The sequence below is a fragment of the Prionailurus viverrinus genome, chromosome A1 (assembly GCF_022837055.1).
Source record: "Prionailurus viverrinus isolate Anna chromosome A1, UM_Priviv_1.0, whole genome shotgun sequence".
In the NCBI taxonomy this organism is placed as follows: domain Eukaryota; kingdom Metazoa; phylum Chordata; class Mammalia; order Carnivora; family Felidae; genus Prionailurus; species Prionailurus viverrinus.
The window spans coordinates 18,797,669-18,820,477 of record NC_062561.1 but is presented as its reverse complement, the minus strand read 5'-3'; the positions used below and the strand labels follow the sequence as shown (position 1 = coordinate 18,820,477).

The 22,809-nt window shown below is 43.7% G+C and overlaps 1 protein-coding gene across 1 annotated transcript in view; it reads left to right on the top strand.

Annotated features, from left to right (window-relative positions):
- FOXO1 (forkhead box O1) overlaps window positions 1–6,710 on the top strand; it is a 96,582-nt gene extending 89,872 nt beyond the window's left edge. Inside the window, exons 2-3 of the mRNA XM_047867658.1 lie at window positions 1,569–2,924; window positions 3,396–6,710. Coding sequence (XP_047723614.1) covers window positions 1,569–2,906 — 1,338 coding nt within the window. The 3' untranslated portion in view covers window positions 2,907–2,924; window positions 3,396–6,710. The remainder of the gene's footprint in view (window positions 1–1,568; window positions 2,925–3,395) is intronic.
- The last annotated feature ends 16,099 nt before the right edge of the window (window positions 6,711–22,809 follow it).

Here is a 22,809-nt window from a genome sequence, read left to right as displayed (position 1 = left end):
AAAAAGCTACAAGACAAGGGCCCTCCTTTGGAGCCCATTTTTGCTTTTCCATATGTCCCCAGAGGCTCTCCAGATGCTGGTGATCCCATATGTGTCCATTAGGGGAGTTGGATTGGGGCTTCCTTATTTGCAGCCTGGCTTTGCTGCTTCTGCTGGAGCTTGAGACTCTCTTTGGCCTCCTTCACTGTATATTGGGAGTTGTGGGTTTGTGTTTGCAATCCCTCTGAGCTCCTGCCCACACCCCAGTGAATGGGAGGTAGGAGGAGGGGAGCAGGGCTCAAAATGGCAATATCCTCGTGCCCTCAAAGTTGGGATCTAGGCCCTACTTCTTGGGAACTGCTTGCCATGTGCCAGGCACCACTGAACATTTTATAAACTCTGTCTCCCTCTAATAGCCCTAAATGGGTCTATTATTTATCTCTGTTTTATAGATAAGGAAACTTAAGGCACCTAGGGGCCAAGCAGTTTCCCAAAGTTAAGTTGAATTTCTTTACTAATTGTGTTGGAAATACACATGGCACAGTTTAGTTGTGGAACAACTGTACTGAACGACTGAAGCCTGGAGCTCTTTGTATTGCCACCCCTCTCCCCCGTGTCTTTTTGGATAGAGCATGACCTCCCTCCGATGCAGTGACCTGGAGTTAGTTGGCACATACCGCTGGTTATTTGTGGGAGGAGGGGTTGGTGAACAGCACTTGGATCTAAATTTTCTCTTTTTCGGCAGTTCAACTTTCTAAAATAAGAAATATGACCCTGTTTGCCGTATATTCACCTATATTAGCCTAATGGACTTGAAAGGTAGAAAGGAATCTAGGTCTTACTGTTTTTCAGGCTTTTAATTCTTGACTAAGAATATATCCTGCTTCACTTCTTTCTTTTCCATAATCACGTGGGCCCAGTAATCTAAAACTTCTCACTTGTGTAAATGGCATATGTTCAATCTGAAGAGAATTGGCAGTAGTTTTAGGGGTGATAGAATGGAAACGGTTTTTGCTATTTACGTAGCATTGTAGCTAAGCAAAAATTTAAGTGGTTTTAAAGTGAGTTCCTGTGATTTCCTGTAAAATACAGCTATGTAAAAGAAGGTGTCTATAATAATGCTTATTTAATTTTGTCCCCTCATTACATCAAGATACAGACACTGGGTTTGTCTTGGTTTGTTTTGAGAGCGTGAGCAGGGGAGGGGCAGGAGAGAGAAGAATCTGAAGCAGGCTCCATGCCCAGTTCGGAGCCCAGCATGGAGCTGGATGTGGGTCCTAACGTGGGGCTCGATCTCCTGAACCGTGAGATGGTGACCTGAGCCAAAATCAAGAGTCGGACACTCATCCGATTGAGCCACTCAGGCACTCCTACAGATGCCTGTTTTTAAGATAAGATACTATTTCTCTTGTACTGGTTTGGAGCTCTTTTATAGTGGAGTTCAGAACCCTTCTGGTGGTATAGGTTGAAATCTGTACCACAAACTTTAAAAGATGTGTACTTGTCTTCCATTAACATATATCCATACTGAACAGTAAGTACTCCAACGGGAGAAGTACTTATTTCTAACATGATGTTTTGCTTTCCAGAATTCAATTCGCCATAATCTGTCCCTACACAGCAAGTTCATTCGTGTGCAGAATGAAGGAACTGGAAAAAGTTCTTGGTGGATGCTCAATCCAGAGGGAGGCAAGAGTGGCAAATCCCCTCGGAGAAGAGCTGCGTCCATGGACAACAACAGTAAATTTGCTAAGAGCCGGGGCCGAGCTGCTAAGAAAAAAGCATCCCTGCAGTCTGGCCAGGAGGGTGCCGGGGACAGCCCAGGATCTCAGTTTTCTAAATGGCCTGCGAGCCCTGGCTCTCACAGCAATGATGACTTTGATAACTGGAGTACATTTCGCCCTCGAACTAGCTCAAATGCTAGTACTATTAGTGGGAGACTTTCTCCCATTATGACCGAACAGGACGATCTCGGAGATGGGGATGTGCATTCTCTGGTGTACCCACCATCTGCTGCAAAGATGGCTTCTACGCTACCCAGTCTGTCTGAGATAAGCAATCCTGAAAATATGGAAAATCTTTTGGATAATCTCAACCTTCTGTCATCACCAACGCCATTAACTGTTTCAACCCAGTCTTCACCTGGCACCATGATGCAGCAGACACCATGCTACTCATTTGCACCTCCAAACACCAGTCTGAATTCACCCAGCCCAAACTACCAAAAATACACATATGGCCAGTCCAGCATGAGCCCTTTGCCCCAGATGCCTATGCAAACACTTCAGGACAACAAATCGAGCTATGGAGGTATGAATCAGTATAACTGTGCACCAGGACTCTTGAAGGAGTTGCTTACTTCTGACTCTCCTCCCCACAATGACATCATGACAGCAGTTGATCCTGGGATCGCCCAACCCAACAGCCGGGTCCTTGGTCAGAATGTGTTGATGGGCCCTAATTCGGTCATGTCAACCTATGGCAGCCAGGCATCTCATAACAAAATGATGAACCCCAGCTCCCACACCCACCCTGGACATACCCAGCCAACATCCGCAGTTAATGGGCGTGCCTTGCCCCATGCGGTCAACACCATGCCCCACACCTCGGGTATGAACCGCTTGGCCCCCGTGAAGACAGCTTTACAAGTGCCTCTGTCCCACACCATGCAGATGAACGCGCTGGGGGCCTACTCCTCGGTGAGCAGCTGCAATGGCTATGGCAGGATGGGCCTTCTCCACCAGGAGAAGCTCCCAAGTGACTTGGATGGCATGTTGATTGAGCGCTTGGACTGCGACATGGAGTCCATCATTCGGAACGATCTTATGGATGGAGATACGTTGGATTTTAACTTTGACAATGTGTTGCCCAACCAAAGCTTCCCGCACAGCGTCAAGACGACGACACATAGCTGGGTGTCAGGCTAAGAGTGAGTTAGTGAACAGGTAAGATCACCCCCGTGTCAAAAGACCTTCTGAAGCCAGGACTTAAAAGAGAGGAACACGGTAACTTGCCACATATCTTCCATGGTTGGGACTTTTCCTGATGTCAGCTGGCTGTTCCTTGCAGAGAGGCATCTTTTATCATTCTTTCTTTGCCCTTTTTTCAGCTTATAATTTTTTTTTCTTTGAGCTTAAGCATAAGGAATTTTCCTCTGACTGCTTTAAAGATTTCTTTTGACAGTTAGATGGCTGCATCTTTTTAGTAACTCTTCAATAAATGAATACGTTTGATACAAATCAAATGCTGCAGGTTTTTTTTTATAAGTGGAATTTTCCCCATTGAAAGATTTCAGAGCTGTTTGAGAAAGCTCTAGTTTCTCCCATCCCCCCCCCCCCCAAGTATGTCTGTCACTCTAATACGTTAAATCAAATTGATTTTAATTCGGCTGTATTTTCATTGTGTGTTTTTTCTAGGCTACACTTAAAAGTACTTCAGACTGTCTGACAGCAGGAACTGAGAGAAGCAGTCCAAAGATGTCCTTCACCCCTCCTTTTCGTTTTCTTGATTAAAAAAAAAAAAAAACAAACAAAAAACGAATTTCTTTTTTCCTTTCGTCAGACTTGGCAGCGAAGACACTTTTCCTGTACAGGATGTTTGCCCGATGTTTGCAGGTTATGTGCCGCTGTAGATAAGGACTGTGCCATTGGAAATTTCATTACAATGAAGTGCCAAACTCACTACACCATATAATTGCAGAAAAGACATTCAGATCCTGGTGTGCTTTCAAGTTTTGTACATAAGCAGTAGCGACAGAACTGTATTTGTGTGTGTTTTTGTTGTTGTTGTTGTTGTTGTTGTTGTTGTTTTTTAAAAAATATCCATTTGGTCCAAGGAAAGTTTATACTCTTTTTGTAATACTGTGATGGTCTCATGTCTTTGATAAGTTAAACTTTTGTTTGTACCACCTGTGTTCTGCTGAACAGACGAACCACAGAGAACCAAGCTCTCCATCCTGCGCCTCCAAGGGACAGCTTTGGGCCTGTTCACATGGCCACTTCACATGAGAACCAATAGCCTGTTACCAATCTGCTGAATTAATGGACTTGTCAGACACCTTCGGGGGAAAAAATAGATTAAATGCCAGCCTTGTACAGGTCTTTTCTATTTTTTTGTTTGTTTATTTTGTTATTTGCAAATTTGTACAAACATTTAAATGGTTCTAATTTCCAGATAAATGATTTTTGATGTTATCGTTGGGACATTTTTGGAATAGATATTGAACTGTAATGTTTTCTTAAAACTAGAGTCTACTTTGTTACATAGTCTGCTTGTAAATTTGTGGAATCCCAGATATTTGAGGCAGCATCCATAATTTTCATTTTGTATTTCTAACTGGATTAGTACTAATTTTATATGTGTTTAACTGGTTTGTACACTTGGGGATGCTACTTGGTGTTGTTTCTGACTAATCTTAAAATCATTGTAATTAGTACTTGCATACTCCACGTTTCTGGCTCTGTTCTGGCAGGAGAGTGATGGTTAGTTATGGACATTTTGCGTTTCATGTTTAGGAGAACTTAGTAAGCTTTTATGTATGTGTTTTAAAGAAATTCCATCTGCTCCTATTATCCCGTGAACTAAGTGCACGGTGTTTCAGGGACTCCTGAGGGGCCTCGTGATGTTTGTAGATCAGAAAGGGAGACCCGAGTCTAAAACCATGCTCCTCTCTCAAACTGGGAGTTTGGATCAACTTAACCTTTTGGAGTTGAGCTTCAGCAAATGTTTTCCTTCCTATTTCTGTGCTCTTATTTTGGTCTAGGTGGAGGTTGGTTTGATAGCTCTGCCTTGAAGGATTATGTTAAGACTCACACTTCATTCCTCTCTCCCTTCTGTCCTGCAGATTACTTAGCACACTGTGGAAATTTAGGTGGAAGGAGGAAAATTTAAAATAGGACTTCAGTGATTTGCAGAATGCTTTGTGTCCCTGAGTGCAGATGGCTACCAAATGGACTAGAGCTTGTTTAAAAATTGGGGCAATTAATTTGAAAGCCAACAAACCAGCTGTAGGTTGTATATTTGAATTTATTGTAAAACCTCTTATGGTAAGTTAGAATTGGAGAATTTCCTTAGCCTTTAGCAACCTAAACTACAATGCTGCATCATTATGTTTTAATATTTTGCAATTACCTGTAACTGACAGACTAGGTTAATTGGCTTTGCATCCGTCAGTATTTTCAAGTCTTGTGGAATGCCCTAAGTCAGCACAATAAAAGGAGCAGGTGCACAAAAATGTTCCTCTTGCCTTCTTGAGAAGGCTCTGATTTCTTTCTGTGTACTTAGCCCAGATCACACTTGCTTTGTCTTGCATGTGAATTGCCGATCTGTTGGCTTGGTCTTTCCTACATGTTTAACGAGAACACAAGTGTTCCTGAAAGATTTCCTATAGGAGGCCAGCTCTGTTGTAAGCTTCCCACTGTGACTTCTACTGTCTTGAAAGTTCATTAAACAGCCACCTGTCCAACCATCCTTACTGCTAGCCACTCCAAAATATGTCTGGTTTTGGAAACCCTAGTTCCTCTAAGCAGTGCCTTCTGCATATGTAGTAGAACTTGTTGGTGCCAGAGTACTTGGGTTCTCTACTGTGTCCAGCTTCTTTCCTCCTCCTATGCCATCACATGGTGAGCCTCAGAGCCCCTGTTTGTTCATTAAAGAGGCAACTCCAGCAGAAATCACTCTTAAAATCTTATTACATCCTAGAGTAACTTTTAAAAAGATGTTTCTTCCTCCTGAGTCTGTGTAAATACCTCTTTTTTTTTTTTCCTGCAGATTTTTGTGTTGAAATTCTCATGAATCTTGAGTATCTCTCTGAGGTACAGTGAAGTCCAGTGAAAGGCACCTTGTCTATTTTGAAAACAAACATTATGTGACCTCTGGTAATACTTTTTCTGTACGAATACTGACTTTCTTGAGTAATTAGTATATCAGTTATTGTACATGATTGCTTTGTGAAATGTGCAAATGATATCACCTATGCAGCCTTGTTTGATTTATTTCCTCTGGTTTGTACTGTTATTAAAAGCATATTGTATTATAGAGCTATTCTGATATTTTAAATATAAAGTATTGTTTCCGTAATATAGATGTATGGAATATATTTAGGTAATTAGATGTATTACTTGCAAAGTTCCGCTTCGACAAACTGACAAAGTCTAAATTAATTAGCAAATGTTGTATCCCAGTGGGCAGTAAATCAATGGAGCATACTGAGAAGAGGAGAAGGACACTTGAAATGGAAAAAAAAGAGTTTTCCAAAGGTATACAATTTGGGGGATTGTTCAACTGCTGGGTATATGTTACCAACACCTCCCTCCCTCCCCCCAGACTTACTTGAAACTCTCACACTCAGCTCTTACCAGTTCTTAATTTATAACTGACTTTTAAATGAGAAGTTTCTCTTGTGGTTTTGGTCTGGGAGTTAATTGTTCATTAAAAAAAGGCAGTGTGGTTTATGCAAACAAAACAGCCTCGCATTACTCTTGGCCTCCTCCTTGAGGGTGGTGTGCACGGCCTGGCAGTGTGGCCAGGTGTGGCCACCGGAGTCCTGTCGGGATGCGGTCACATCCCCCCCCGCATTTCACTACTCGAGTTCAGTAACAGCACAGATTCCACGTTCCTGTTCCGATACTCTCTGAGAAGTGCCTGATGATGCTGATGTACTTACAGACACAAGAACAATCTTTGCTATTATTGTATAAAGCCATAAATGTACATAAATTCTGTTTCAATGGTTTGGCGTCTTTCTTTCCTAATTGTGCAGAATAAGCTCTTTATTAGTGTTTTGTTATTGTTTTTTAATGTTTACCTTAAGTTAAGCCTTGTCAGCCACAGTGCCATGGTTTCTTCAAATCTGGTATTTCCTTTGGGGGGTGGGGGTGGGTTGGGGAGGAAACAGTCCATCTGAGAGCGAAGTCCCGAGAGTTGAAGAACAAGTAAGATCCCTGATAAGGAACAACTCGGGAGTACCGCATCTTCGGAATGTCTGCGACGACATCCTGTGCAATAATTCCTAGGCATATTAAATCTCATGCCAGACGGACCATGCTAAAGGGAAAAACACTTGAAGGGCAAGTTAGGAGGGCACTGAGCACTAGCGGGTGTGCGGGGAGCAGTGGCTTTCCAGGGCCGTGCGCGTCCCTACCTCACACACCTTGCCGAAGGGGGAGGGAGGATTGTGTCCTCCTTTAAGTGGGCACAGATTGGAGGTTTATATGTTTTACTTTTCTTTTTTTCAGAAAGTGCCTGAGGAATGAGCTAGGATTAGATTAACATGGTTAAAATGCACTAAAAAAAATTTTTTTAGCATGTATTTATTTTTTGAGAGACAGCATGAACAGAAGAAAGGCAGAGAGAGAGGGAGTCACAGATTCCGAAGCAGGCATCCAGGCTCTGAGCTGTCAGCAGAGTCTGACACAGGGCTGGAACTCACAAAGCACTAGATCATGACCTGAGCCGAAGTTGGATGCTCAGCCAACTGAGCCACCCAGGCACCCCTAAAACGCATTTTCAAACCAGGAAAAGCCCGGTCTCCTTGCTTCTGACTCAGTTACAAGGCAAGTGAATGAAAAGGTTAGAGTAGCAACAAGGAAATGGGTTATTCTAATGTTTATCTGTTTAGACACCAGAAGGTCAGTCTAGCTTTTCAGGGTTTGTTTGTTTCCCCTTCCTTCCAGCATATAGAACCCTTTCTTTAAAACACATGATAGCCTAGAGCATAGAGCAGATAAAGAAAGGCATCTTCTCCCAGACCCTGGGGCTCATGCACCTAGCCCACGTGCAGAAAAATGCCCTGATTGTACCACCAGGACTCAAGCCGGCAGGCTCCTTTCATAGCCCTCCATACACATACACAGAATCCTGTATCTGATGTCACGTATCGGGACCAGTTCCCAAGGTTTAACATCACTTGATAAGAGGAAGCAACTCAGCAGGAAGATTTCGCAGACAGAATCCTGGGCTGGAGCTCAGTGCTTAACGTAAAAGGAGAAACTTCTTTGGTGGCATATAGGTCCTTGCTGTGACCAGGCCGCTGACACTAGAATCGGGATGTGTACCTAGGATTGTTTCTTGGCCACTGAGCCTGCCACACTGAGGGACTCTGCCCTAGCTCCCGTTTCTTCATGTTTGAGCAGACCCCTAACAGGTGCTGGCTAAACGTACACTGGTTGGTGTGGTTAGGTGGGTGGAGTACTGCTCTCAGACATGTATCTGCACTAAGTGGCAGTCTCTGAGTTAGACGCCATCGCATACACGTTGAACTTTTTATCATCTGTTAGTGCTCATTACAGGCCCATGAACCTGCAGCTGGGTTGGGCCATGACCTCTAAAAGGGGGTGTAGTCCTAGGTGTCCTTAGGTCAATTTTGCTATTTCATTATTGGTGTAAAAATGACACTGGTGATAACTTGTGTACACAGACTCGAGGATGTTTTCCGGTTACTTAAACTGGAAAACGAGTGACATTTCTGTGGGATGGAAAGGGAGGGAGGTATGTAAGCTGGTGGGAGTATAAGAAGGCCAAGGAGTCCCCTTGGTAGCGGGTGATGGATCAGGAAACCGGATGTGAAATGGGGACAGCTGAGGTGTGAGCCGAAGGTGTCTGGATGCTTTGACTAGAGGAACCTACAGAGTGGCACGGACATCCGGAAGTTCAAGAGAACTTTTAGTTACTGCAGGTGGCTGGGGGGAGGAGGCTTTCTTATGCGGACGCCTGGCTTTAGCAGTATGGCTGTGAGAGGGGGAAGCGCCACGCTGAGAGCATGTGGCTGTTACAGGAAGAAGGAAGGAAAGGAGATCAGGGCCAACTTTTCTCAGCTTGACTGGTGGCAGGAAAGTATCTGCTCCCCTACCCCTGCCTCCCAGTCTCCCATGGACTCAAAAGGCTAAATGCAATTTCTTGGCATCAGTACCTTTACCACGTTGGTGTCTTTGAAAAGTGCAAGAAGTTTGCACTGGAAACCACTGCTGGAAAGCAGGGATTTACCTCCTCCAGGAAGAGAGAGGGCAGCTTTGTGAGGGCTAAGTCACTCATTCTTTCCGTCTCATTCCCTCCGTGAACAACTGTTCAGAATTGCCATGAAACTTCAAAGTGGCAGATGGTAGACTGGGAGCCGTGTTGGGTTTTTGTACTGCTAGAGTTGCTGCAAACATCCTTGGGACTGTAACCGTAGGGAAATGGCTGGATGATCTTAGCGGAGATCGCTGCTTAGAATTGAGCTCACAGTGGCCCATTTTAAACCCAAGTTTTCTTTTCCTCTGATGTATTGGGATAGACAGGAGGTCCATTCTGCTTTTCAGTGCCTGGTTGCAGAACATGAGCAGAAGTGCCCATTGCTTGGTTTGTGCTGGTTTCAGGACACTTACGCCTGCAGAATGCGATCTGCTCTGATGTGTGGGCAGCGATTGGCCTGTAGATAAGGAAAGTTGAGGATACCTTCTACCACCTGCCTTCCAGGTTTGATGCGAGGATTAGAGGATGAGGTAATGTCTGCAGATGGCTTCCTGTGTCCGGGAGAAAGACCTTGTACATGTGAGTTGGTGTCAGTGTAGGTAATAGTAGGCTTTGGGGATTTGTTTCCTTAATGGGGCTTCTGGACAGTCAGCATTTCCTGCAGGATGAGTGGGAGAGCCACTGGGTTCATTTCCATCCTCTCTCTGCATTTTTATTTGCACTCTTCTATCTCTTCAGCAGGGGAGTGTGGACAGTTGGCCAGACCCGTACTTTTTCTTTTCTTGGTAACTCCAGAAGTGCTTAGTAGGTTGTAAACCTGTAATGTGGCCAGTACAAACTACCTGTGATCATGGTTTCCCACGAAGTTCTCCATGGACCCGTACTGAGAAAATTTAAAAACATTTTAGGCTTCTTGACCTTGACCTCACCCTGGTCGTGTGCTATCAGTAGACCGTGGAGGCCCCCAACGCCATGTGCCCCTTTTAGGCCATGCCTTTGTGTGCTAGGGAGAAGGGCAGAGAGGAGAAGCCTGATGTTGAGGAGGCCACAGTGATGTGCAGGAGCCTGATCTTCTGGTTCATGAGAATTGATGGTTAAATTTGCCAGAAGTTTGAGAGCCGATTTTTTTTTTTTCAACGTTTATTTATTTTTTTGGGACAGAGAGAGACAGAGCATGAACGGGGGAGGGGCAGAGAGAGAGGGAGACACAGAATCAGAAACAGGCTCCAGGCTCTGAGCCATCAGCCCTGAGCCTGACGTGGGGCTCGAACTCCCGGACCGCGAGATCGTGACCTGGCTGAAGTCGGACGCTTAACCGACTGTGCCACCCAGGCGCCCCGAGAGCCGATTTTAAATACCACCATTGTTCACAATCAGATTAGATAAACTTACTATTGATTCATATTGAGAAGAAGGTAGTAAATGCTCAGAACTCATCACTAACGACTTTTGTCCTAATGTACGACAGTGTACTCTCGTCTGCCCTTGAGGTATTTATGTTACCTGTCTCTGTCTGGTGGGATTATTGTTTAATGGCCTGTTACTGCTCTGCTGAAGCTGAACACAGTTTCAGTTTAATGAATATAATTTGAATGAGGGTGAGAAAAGGTTTCACGGTAAGTCATATCAGTTAAATTTGCTGAGAGAATAAACTTACTGAGAAAGGAGTCGACTGGGATGGAAGTCCATTCATCAAATCCTGGCCGAGTCGCCATGATATGTTGGCTCCAAGTAAAAGAGTTTGGCAACAGCCTATGAAAGCATTTTGCGAGAATCAATTGGCCTGATAGAACTTACAGTAGAGAGGATGGTATGTTTTATTATGTGTGAATTGAATGCTACACATCCTTCATGGTGGTAAATTCATCATAAACTTACGTCTATCCAGGCATATATTAACTTCTCCAAAGAGCGGGTTAAATATTGACCAGCACACCGCTGACAGTGTCATAAAGGCACCAGAGGACCGGAGGTTTGGGTGACCTAGAACAAACGGGTAGAATGGGAATAGGGGAGACGGAGAACAGGAAGTTGTGAGGCCCAGGGTGTGGTCAGCACAGTGGGTGACTGAGTGGCAGTGAGGTACTGGCCCCAGCAGTGGAAGAGGTCAGGGGAGATGAGGCCTGGTGGTCGCGTGGGGCGTGCACATTAGACTCCGAGCCAACGAGAGGGGCAGCAGCAGGACCTGGGTGCAGTGGCAGTCTCAAATTCCAGGGCCAAAGCATGTAACTTTGGGGAGGAAACGGGAGGCAGGTAACAGCTGGATCAGTGGCTGGGAAGGTACACGATAGAGTGGCTAGATGCCCCAAGCGTCAAAACAGGGTTTTTAAACTTGGAAGAAAAAGATTCTGGAGCTGGAAGTGGAAGGCGGAAGGATTCCAGTTCTGGTTTGAGACCCCTCAAGGGTTGTCACCCAGGGGTCTACTTACTGGAATGAGTGGGGGAAATTCAATGGCCCGAGTGAAGACCCCATCACCACGCCTGGCACACAGAGCTCGCGAAATTGGGGTGACCAAACATTCTGGTTTGCCCAAGACAGGTTAGGGCAACTTGTGCCCATAGTAATTGTTAGTGCTGCTCTTATCACTCCGAAGGGTTCAGGTTTGGGCAGTTGATTGTATGTTCACTCCACCAGTGAATAACCGCTGCTTGGTTTTTACTTCCTGGAGCTCTCACTTCACAATGGTTGTACCAAGGGACCCCCCGTGGGTGAGAGCCCTCAGGGGCCCTGCCCCCGGGAGAAGCTTCCTTGGGCCAGAAGGTCATAGTTTAATCTCAAGCATGTAAGGTCCTTCCCAGCCTTTCTTTCCTTCTCCTGCCTTTCTCCACCAGCCTTTTCACCTGCTGGAAGGTTTGTTAATCGGGAATGTCCTTTTCCTTTCCTTATTAACCAAGGTACAGCTCAAAGCCTTCCCTTCCCTACCCTTCAAGCCCTCCCCACCCTCTCCTATCAGAGGAGTGACTTGAACAGGTGGGCTAGCTGAGTTTCAGGGCTCCTTTCCCCAATACACACATGTGGCTGTGTTGAGCTCTAGCTGAATAATAATAATCCTCAGTAGCCCTCCTGAGGCAGGCGTGTAGCCATCCTACGGACAAGTTCAGCGCCAGGCCTTGACTGACTTGGGCCATCACCAAGCTCCCAGTGAGCCTAAAGCAACTGGCCTGCGCACTTGACCACTGGACACAGCCAAAGGCGTTCTTTCATGAGCCAGTCTGCGTCTGCCAACATTCCAACAAATTAAAAGCAGACCCAGAAGTCCAAGGTATTTTGACAAGTCTGGAGGTGCTATTTGCTTTCTTCAACCAAGGGAAGCTCAAAGGCGAGAGACGGGCTATGACCAATGACGAAATGCCTGTAAGAGATGATTGGTTTTCCTCACGGCACCCACCTCCAAAATTGCCATTGAGAACGTAATGCCAGTTCATCGGCCCACCCCCAGGAAGAGTTGCATGCCGTGGAAACAGGTTGTGCTAATCCTAAAAGTCAGATTCTCTCAGTTTAAAAAAACGGGAGGGGGGGGAGGAGGGGGAGAGGCCAACTGCTCACCCCTTAGTTGCTAATTTGTTTTCACAGAACCTCACCTGGAAAAGAAAGAAACACTGTCATTTGTAATTTTTGCCTTAAGTCTTGTGTCATTGGGCTGCCTCTACTTCTCCCCTACCAAATGGAATTGGATAAAACGTGGGGATTTTGCGTTCTGAGTTTTAAGAATATCATTTTGAAATTAATCGGACCTCTTCAGATATTTTTCAAACAAAATATTTTGAAAGGAAGGTACTTTTCTCCCTTACGAGACAAAAAGTTTCTCCTACTTCAGTTCACCACACCGAAACAATGACTTGGTAAAAGGGAGACATTTCCTGAAGTCAGGCAATTTTGTTTAGAAATCCTGGTGAAGTTGGGCTAAAACATACCCTGAATAGAAAATGTCATTTTTCCCTGTAAATATATCTTAGGAGATCTCAAAATGCTTCAAGCCCTCTGTGCTACACTTTTAATTAGTGTTCTCTTTAAGGTTCCATTTCCCTTCTGACTTCTTTTTTTTTCTGTCTTAAATAATTGATATTCCATTAAAAGCATGAATAATTTTCAAAACCCTGAATAAGACAGGCTGGAAGCATTTAACAGCTGTATGGAATCTCATGTAACCATCATGTGCCTTTTTTTTTGGAAACAACAATTGTCCTTGTCTCTTGTGAGAAAATCACATGATTAAAAAAATAGATGACGAGCAATAATTCTGCTGTCACTTGGTCACTGGCAAGAGTAGGGCTAGGGAGGAAGACATAAGAAAAATGCATTCTTGGATCTTGCGGCCACACCAATCTGCAAACCTTCCTGGAGTAAATAATTTCCTTTGTCATTTCTGGGTAACTAAAAAAAGGCTTCGGAATGTTTCCAGGACTGGGCATTCTGTTGTGTAATACTTTTGGAGTCTGAGTTACCTTCCTTTGCTGAAAGAGTTGGCTCAACACCCAGCCATCTTCCCCCTCCTGGATCTGAGTGTCGGAGAAACTGATCTGAATTGAGTGAATGAAAATTCGGTCTTTATTATGGACAATAATACTCCCTCCAGGGTTAGAATTTCTTAATATAGTTGACAGCAGAAAGAAGTTTGGATCAGCTATGGGTCCCAAAGATGCTGGTTGACCTAAACGTCTTGAAATGAAGCATGCCTTTGTCTTAATTGTCCCTGCTTGGGAAGGGAGCTGCCGGTGTGCCACTGGAGGGTGAGCTTGCCAATGTGAGTGACAGGGGGAGGTCTTCTGTCATCTTTGAGATTCCAGAGAATAGAAGTCCCAAATATGAAATGTTTGAACGTAGCAGTGCTAGTCATTCACTGGCACAAAGAAAGCGTTGGAATTGAGTATTTCTCTGCGAACTGAGCCAATGTGTGTGTGTGTGTGTGTGTGTGTGTGTGTGTGTGTGTGTGTTTCCAGGACATTTCTAAGACTTGTGGAAGAAAAACTATAATTAAGAAAAGTGGATGGGTTATTAGGAAAGGCTTGTTTTCAGAAGGTTTTGTGAGCTTAGTAGCACTTAGCATTTGTAGTACCTTCCATCCGAGGATCCCCAGCATCTGCCAATGTAGGTTCCTTTGCTTCCCTTTGAATTAAAAAGAGCAGAGGGGCACCTGGCCGGCTCAGTCAGTGGAGTATGCTATTCTTGATCTCGGGGTTGTGAGTCTGAGCCCCACATGGGGGGTAGAGATTACAAATAAAAATAAAAATGGGGTACCTGGGCAGCTCAGTCGGTTAGGCCTCTGACTTCAGCTCAGGTCATGATCTGACAGTTCGTGGGTTCGAGCCCCACCTTGGGACCTGTACTGACAGTGCAGAGCCTGCTTGGGATCCTCTGTCTTCCTCTCTCTGCCCCTTCCTCTCTCTCTCTCTCTCTCTCAAAATAAATAAATAAACTTAAAAATAAATAAAAACAATAAAAATAATCTAAAAAAATTATTTAAAAGCAGAGCAAACCCACTGTATATGGAGCCTGGACTAGGGGAAAATGTCCCCCTGGTAGGGGAGTTTTGTTAGTGGAGACCCTGAGGAAACCTGCCGACGTGAGACACAGCATTACTGAGAGGGGGAGCTACTGACTGTGGGCAGCAGAATTATTTGGAAAGATTTGGAGAAGTGCCACTTCTGGGGCTCTTTCCCAGAACTGTGGGCTCAGAATCTGTAGTGGGGGTGTGATGGCCGAGAAATCTGCATTTTAACTATTCCAGGTGATGTTTATGAACAGTGCTGTTTGGGAACCACCACCAGTCTATGAAGTTGCTGTAATATTCATTGGTATTATTGGTATTCATTCATTTTCCATCCGATAAAATTAGTTATATCCCATGTCTCAGGCCCTCTGTAGAGTGCTAGGGAAGCCCTGTGTGGTGAACGGGACAGGGACAGACCCGTCAGCCACCCTCATGAGGCTCAAAGTCTCCTACTGTCTTCAGCTGCGGAATCAGGTTGACTTTACCAGAAAGACGTCATGAAGTATTCTTTAAAAATAGGCTACTTGGATCAGAAAAATACTGAGCTGATAACAGACCCTGAAACTAAAATGTCCATCATCCATCAAAGGTTTTATTATCTGCCTAACCAGTGGTGAGTGCTGGGTAAATGGGTTGACCAGACTGGCCCCTGTCCTCTAGTGTTTACGAGTCAAGGCCTGGTTCGGCTTCTCACCAGCATGAGGCTCTATCCCTGAATAACGCTGTAGAGCGGCTTTCAAGCAACTTGAACCAAGAGACAGACCTGGAGACACAGCCGATTTGATCCAGAGTGACCGCATGGTTGAGCTAAATGCTTCCAGGTCTGAGGAAAATAACCTAGTCCGTGAAGGATCTGTTTTCCATTGAAAATGAGGCTTTGGGGGAAAAAATATATATATATATATATATATATATATATATATATATATATATATATATATCTGTAGGAGAGAAACAGCTCATCTTGCAAAATCTCTGAAGGAACGTAAGCTGGACCCAGTTGGTGTGGCTAAGATGGGCTTACCATACAGACCACAGTGGCCCAGGCTGGGCCAGCAGTTCCTTGCTCCTGGGCTGGGTCTGCTGCAGGTCCAGGGTAGGGAGCCTCTCTTCCAAAGCCCTGGTGAGGAGCAAGGGCCACAGTGTGAGCAGCCCTGGGGCAGGGTCTGACACCCCATCATGATGATGCACTGACAACTTCATCTGGGTGGTGTCCTCAGGCTGAGCTCTGTTCCATACAAGGGAACATTCCGGGTCACTGGAAGGTGCCGCCCCTATGGCTGCCTGGACTTTTTCTAGTTTGTTTGAAGAGTGTCCCCAAAAGTAGGACATAAATCTCCTGTTGCAAAAAGAACCTATCCAGTTCTGTTTGACCTTTTCTGATGAGGCAGGGTCATCACAAGCAATACGTGTGATTGAGCCAAGTTGGTGTTCAGAGATGTCCTCAGGACTGTTGACACAGATCTTGGTGTTGGACTCTCCCTCCCTTCACCTCTCTTTCCTTCTGTCCCTCACTCCCCCCCCCCCCCCCCCCCCCCGCCAACTCTTTGTCATGGAAAATTTCCAACGTAAACAAAAGCAGAGAGAATAAAAAGTACAATGGTCCTCCGCGTATGCATCACCTGGGTTGAACAATGATCAACTCATGGCCAGACTTGTTTTCTACACACCCACCCTTAATAACACTGGGTTATTTTGAAAAAAAACTCCATACAGCACATAATTTCACCTGTTTAAAATGTATATCTATCTAATTATATAGGGAAGGATTCTTTTAAGTTTTAAAGTATTTTTATTGACCTGTAACTTACATACATTCAGATCGTTCAAACCATTCGGTTTGACAACTTCATGTCAAGGTACATCACGTTTTTATCTTCCCGTCCCTTCGTGCCCCTTCTCAGTCATTTCCCTGCGTTGAGAAGCAACCATTGATCTGATTTTTATTGCTACTGGTAATTTTTGCCTATTTGAGAATTTCGTATAAGTGAGATCATAATTCTGTACTTTGTAGCTCCTGGCTTAGTTCACTTAGTGTATTATTTTTGAGATTCAGCCATGTCGTTGTTTGTATCAGTATTTTGGTCCCTTGTATTCTTGATAGTGTTCCATTGTATAGATATGCTAACTGGTCGATCCATTCTTCTGTTGTTCTGTGCTGTTTTCAGTTTTTGACTAGTGTGAGTAAAGCGGTGTCTCTAGACATATATTTTTATTTCACTTGAGTAAATACCTAGGACTGGGATTGCGGGGTCATAGGTATGTTTACCTGTTTAAGAAAATGCCAGTGGTTTTCCGTAGTGGTTGTCCCATTTTACACTTCCACCAGCAATGTCTGACAGTTCTGATTGTTCCCCATCCTCTCCAAAATGTAGTATTTTTCACCTTTTTCATTTTTTCTTAAAAATTTTTAAATTTATTTTTGAGAGAGAGAGCGCCAGTGTGGGAGGGGCAGAGAGAGAGGGAGACAGAGAATCCCAAGCAGACTCTGTGCTGACAGCACTGAGCCCAATGTGGGGCTCGAACTCACAGACCGCCAGATCATGACCTGAGCCGAAGTTGGACGCTTAGCCAACTGAGCCACCCAAGCGCTCCTCATCTTTTTTCTTTTGACCATTCTGTTGCTTATAGTATAGTGGTATCTCATCATAATTTGAATTTGCATTTCTCTGATGATTAATGATGGTGAACCCTTTTCTTGTGCTTACAGGCCTTTTGTACATCTTTTGTGAAGTGTCTATTCAAGTATTACTCATTTTTTTTGATTGGGTTGTCTTTTTATTATTGAGTTGTAGGAAGTCTTTATATATGATATATGATATGTGACATATATTATATATTGCGGATACAAGATATAGGTATTTTTCTACTTGTCTATCATCTACTTTTGTATTTTTCCAGATATAGGTGTAGCACATATTTTCTCTCAGCCTGCTACTTATTTTCTTGATAGTGTCTTTTGATAAATAGTACTTTTAAGTCCAGCTTATTAATTTTTTTCCTTTATGGTTTGTGCCTTCTGTGTCTTCACCAAGAAATTTTTACCCACCCCTGTATTTTCTTATGTTTTCATCTAATAATAATTTTATTTTTTATCTATAGGACCAAGAGCTAAAATAACCACAACAAAATCATAATGGCAATACCATCATCACACATAAAGAATAAAACAATCATAATATTAAGGACCCAGTCAGCACAATATTAAAATTTTCTCAAGTATTTTCTAACTTCTTATAGTTTTTTAAAATTCGAATGAGAATCCAGATAACATTCACATATTGATATTTTGATATGTCTCTAAGAGTCTCTCTTAATTTATGTATCTTGCCTTTTTTTTTTTTTTTCACTCTGTTGAAGAAACTGGGTCATTTGTCTTGTAAAGTATCCCATGGTTTGGATTTTGCAGATTGTATCTTCATGGGATCTTTTAATATACTTCTCATCCCCTGGGTATCCTGAAATTTAGTAGTTAGATCTAGAGTTGTGATCATATTCGGGTTCATTTTTTGTAAAGAGGGCATCATAGTATTCTGTGAATATATAGGGTGGGAAGTACATGATGTTTGTTGTATCTCTTCTCTATGGTGTTAGCAGCCACTGATCATTATTGTTATCATGCTTATTTCATTAGGGTTATAAAAATGGTGAACTTGTATCATCTCCTTGAAATCCATTAGTTGAAAATAATGAAGAGACCAACTATGAAGGGAAACAACTATGTGGGTGCCCAATGGACTTTACCTGGAACGATCCCAGGGATGTTGATGGTTTTAGCAGGCCACTAACCTACTTTGTGTCACCCGTTTTCAGCTTTCCCCATAGCATTAGAGTGAAGCTGTTCCTTATTAATATTTACAGCAATAGCAGTAATAATCACTCTCTGCTGAGCACTTTTGGGGGCAGGTTCTAACTTAAGTACTGAATGTGTACTTGGAGTATCATCAGATACTCCAAGGTAGAAATGATTACTCAGATCCTCCTAGCTTCTACCATAAAATAATAGATTTATCTAATGACCTCTGATCTTCCACGTGGGTTTCTTGTAGGCCATTGCTTTCACTATGGATATGTGGAAGGCTTTCCTCCTCCTTTAACTTTTTAGGTTTGAAAAGATTGGTACCATGAGATGCCTTTCCCAGTGTGAAAAAAAAAAAGAATTCAGGATACACACTCCTATAATAGGATGTTGACTATTCCCATTAAAGGTGAAAGAGAAGGACTGCGGCTCCTGCATGAGTAATCCCGACTCTGGCTGCGTACTGACTCCAGCCCGAAATTTAACTAAATCATCTGACCCTTACAAAGGCTCCATTTCCTCCTTGGTAGAATGGGAAAAATAATACCGGATTATGACTTGTTGCCAAAGAGGTGTTTCCCACTACAGACCAAATGGAGACAGCTTGGGTGGATGGTGGGGTTTGTAACTGCTTCCAAATAAACATAGAAGAGCGCTATCCCAGAGAACACACCCTCCCTGGTGACAGTCCCCATTTTTCCTTCTTCGTAGCTTTGTGTCTTTCAAAAGGAAATGACCTAAGGGACTAGATGTCTGAAGGAAACTATTAAACAAAATACTTAAAATTGGCTTTGACTTGAAAGAAGAAAGTGTTTAAGATCTGAAAGACTAATGAGCCATGCTGCATAGCAGTCCCTTTTGGAGGGACCCACACCATTCAGCTGGTTCACAGGCAGGGGTTTGCGCTCTTTCTCGATCGGAGGAGGGGGTTGGTCTTCGTGTATTAGGGCTGCCTGTGCCTCCTTCTGTTTCCTGGCACTTGATGCCCTTCCATAAACATACCCAGAGGTTCCTATCCCTTTGCACATTAACTCAGTTATAAAACAATATGCTTTTCCTCAAAACCTCACCAAGGATTGCTGTGGGCTTTCCTGAAGACACACACATTTTTTTTTTATTTTATTTTTTAAAATTTACATCCAAATTAGTTAGCATATAGTGCAACAATGATTTCGGGAGTAGATTCCTTAGTGCCCCTTACCCATTTAGCCCATCCCCCCTCCCACAACCCCTCCAGGAACCCTCAGTTTGTTCTCCATATTTATGAGTCTCTTCTGTTTTGTCCCCCTCCCTGTTTTTATATTCTTTTTGTTTCCCTTCCCTTATGTTCATCTGTTTGAAGACACACACATATTTAATAAAAGCTTACCAGTCCCCATTGTGTTAAGCTAGGGATTCTGTTTCCCATAGAATGGTTATGCATCCTGGTTTTCTCAGGACACCCTCAACATACACTTGTCACCCTATGGTAGTTACTAACAGGATCCTCTTTGACTTTCAAACGTGTCCTGGTCTGGATGTGTCATGTGGTCGCCCTACTTACACACGATAACTCACCCATTACTTTTCTTCAGGCTCAGGTATGAAGCAGTGGACGTGAGCAAAAGTCCTCTTGGCTCCTCCTGGATAAAAGAAACTGGCGTTTCGTGACTGTTCCCCCTGATACAGTCAATAAGATGGAGAGTGCCTCCCCCACCCCACCATTCTTTCCCAGCCTTGCTGCTTTTGATAACTGTTTTTCATCTGAAGCCACTCCAAGTTTACTAATGGGCAGCTCATTCCAAGACGGCTTCCCAAGTACATGGCAACCAACATGTTTCATGTTAGCCTGCCCACACGGATCTGAGCTGCAGTCTTGCCGAATGAGGCCCGGTGCTCATGACTGGGTATCATGCTCAAGAAGTTTTTGTCTGGTGACGGAGAGTGATATTAAGAGTGTGTGAGAAAAATATTAAGAGGAGGCTGTTCACTTCAGACAGCTATCTCAGTGTATGATAATAGACCAGCACCGTCCAGGCCAGAGGAGAGACAAGGGAAATTCAGCTTGATCTGAAACACAAACACACAAATCGAAACATAATTAGCCTGTGGCAGAAGTGGTGACGGGACATAGCTTAAATGACCAAGCATTTTGCCTAATAGTGGCTGTAGACTCACGTAAGGAAAAGCAGATTAAAGTTGAGTTCCTAGGGGCGCCTGGGTGGCTCAGTCGGTCAAGCCTCCAACTTCGGCTCAGGTCATGATCTCCTGGCTCGTGATTCGAGCCCCACATTGGGCTCTGTGCTGACACCTCGGAGCCTGGAGCCTGCTTTGGATTCTGTGTCTCCCTCTCTCTCTGCTCCTCTCCCGCTCGTGCTCTGTCTCTCTCACTTTCTCTCTCTCAAGAATAAATAAACGTTAAAAAAGTTAAAAAAAAAATTAAAGGTGAGTTCCTTAGTGAGTTCAACTTAGCTACCTCTTTGGGATATACACAGAAATCATGAATTACACGCTGGTCATTATTCATGCATACATTCTTCTAACAATAATAGATCTGAAAGCATTTTAAAAACAAATGTGTAAAAATATCAAGTAGTATTGTCGAGAATCTACTATATTTGTGACATTGTGTTGAGGGCTGTGGGAACAAAAAACCAGTAAGACATGATTCTTCAAAAGCTTATAATTTAGTAAAGCAAATCATTGTAACGCAAATGCCTGTTCTAGCCAAAGCTAGAACAATTTGAGCAACAAAATAATGGTAGTATTTATATTTACTATAATTTGTATAATTTAATATAATTTCTGTATAATACATTATACATGATTTATAATGATAGAAGACTATAATTATATATTCTGTGATGTAATACATAATATAATTATTTCAGTATTAATTGTATTTATTTTTAAACAATTTTTTTAGCGTTTATTTATTTTTCAAGAGACAGAGAGAGACAGAGCATGAGCAGGGGAGGGGCAGAGAGAGAGGGAGACACAGAATCCGAAGCAGGCTCCAGGCTCCGAGCTGTCCGCACAGAGCCCGATGCAGGACTCGAACCCATGAACCATGAGATCATGACCTGAGCTGAAGTCAGATGCTCAACTGACTGAGCCACCCAGGGGCCCCAAATTTTATTTATTTTTAAATGTTTATTTACTTTGTGCATGAGAGAGAGAGAGAGAGAGCAAGCAGGAGAGGGGCAGAGAGAGAGGGAGAGAGAGAATTCCAAGCAGGTTCCATGCTGTCAGCACAGAGCCCGATGTGGGGCTCGAACTCATGAGCTGTGAGATCATGACCTGAGCTGAAATCAAGAGTCAGATGCTTAACCTACTGAGCTACCCAGGCACCCCTAATATGAATTTTTAAATAAAATAAATATTCTGAGAAGTGTAAATGACTGAAATAAATGAATATGTGAGGAGGAGAGACAAGTTTTCTTTACAGAAAAGTTCTAATGAATAAATATGGAAGAAATGAGGGAAGTAAAGGTCACCATTAGAACATCATAGTGATAATTGTTGCAGGAAGATCCACTGATGAATGGTAAATTAGAGGGCACAAGTTTAAGGAAAAACAGAATGTCTGCAGAGCCTCAAAGTATCTCCCCCAAATATTTTCTAACTATGGAGGGGGAACATAACGAGATTATAGTGGAGAATCCTGGTGGATGCCACCTTAGCCAAGCGATCAAGGTTAACATGAGCAGTAATAAGACCCGTGGACATCAGCGTTTGCTGACATGATATCCTGAGAAGGGCACATCCTGTCTGTGGTGTTCTTGCTGAGAACGAGCGACCTCAGTCTTGTGGTGAGAAGACATCAGACCGACCCAGGTTAAGAGACGTTTTATAAAATACTTGACCAGTACGGCTCCCAAAGCGTCAACTCACATCACAGATCGGAGGACAGGAAGGAGACTTTGATGACTAAATGCAGTAGAGGACCCTGGATTGGGTCTCGTCATAGAGAAAAAGGACATTGGTGGAAAAAGCCACCAAAATTAAAGCCTGTGGGTTAGGTAATAGGACTGTACCAGTGTTAACTTCCTGGTTTTGATTATTGTACTGTAGCTACATAAGGTGTTAACGTTGGGGGAAGTTGGATAAAGTGTGTACAAAAACTCTTTGTATTACCAGCACAGCTTTTCTGTATGTCTACAATTATCTCAAAAAAGAAAGATTTCGGAAGTATATGCGTGTAATAGCTAAGGGTCAAAAGTAAATGCCATGAGTTTGGAAGTAAAGTTGGTTCCTAGTGTATCCCCCCTGGGGCGCCAGGATGGAATGAACTACCCCTGGGGTGTGAGGTGTGCCCCTGGACTGGAGGGTGAGGACGGGGAATTAGGGGGGTCTTCTCAGGCAGGGGAGCGCTCGGCCGGGCCGCAAAGCCTGGGGGGAGAATTGTGATATGCAGGTTTGGACAGGGTGGGCGAGACTTTTAAGGTGGATGGTCTTTTAAAGGTCTGGACCAAAGCACAGTGGCGCGAAGGGGCAGGGAAAGAGTGAGCGTCAGAAGGTTGGGTTGGACCTCAGCAGCCTCAAAGAAGGATGGCAGTGGCCAGGCCCCTCAGTGCGGCAGGAGTGTGGGGAGCTGGAAGCCAGACTGAC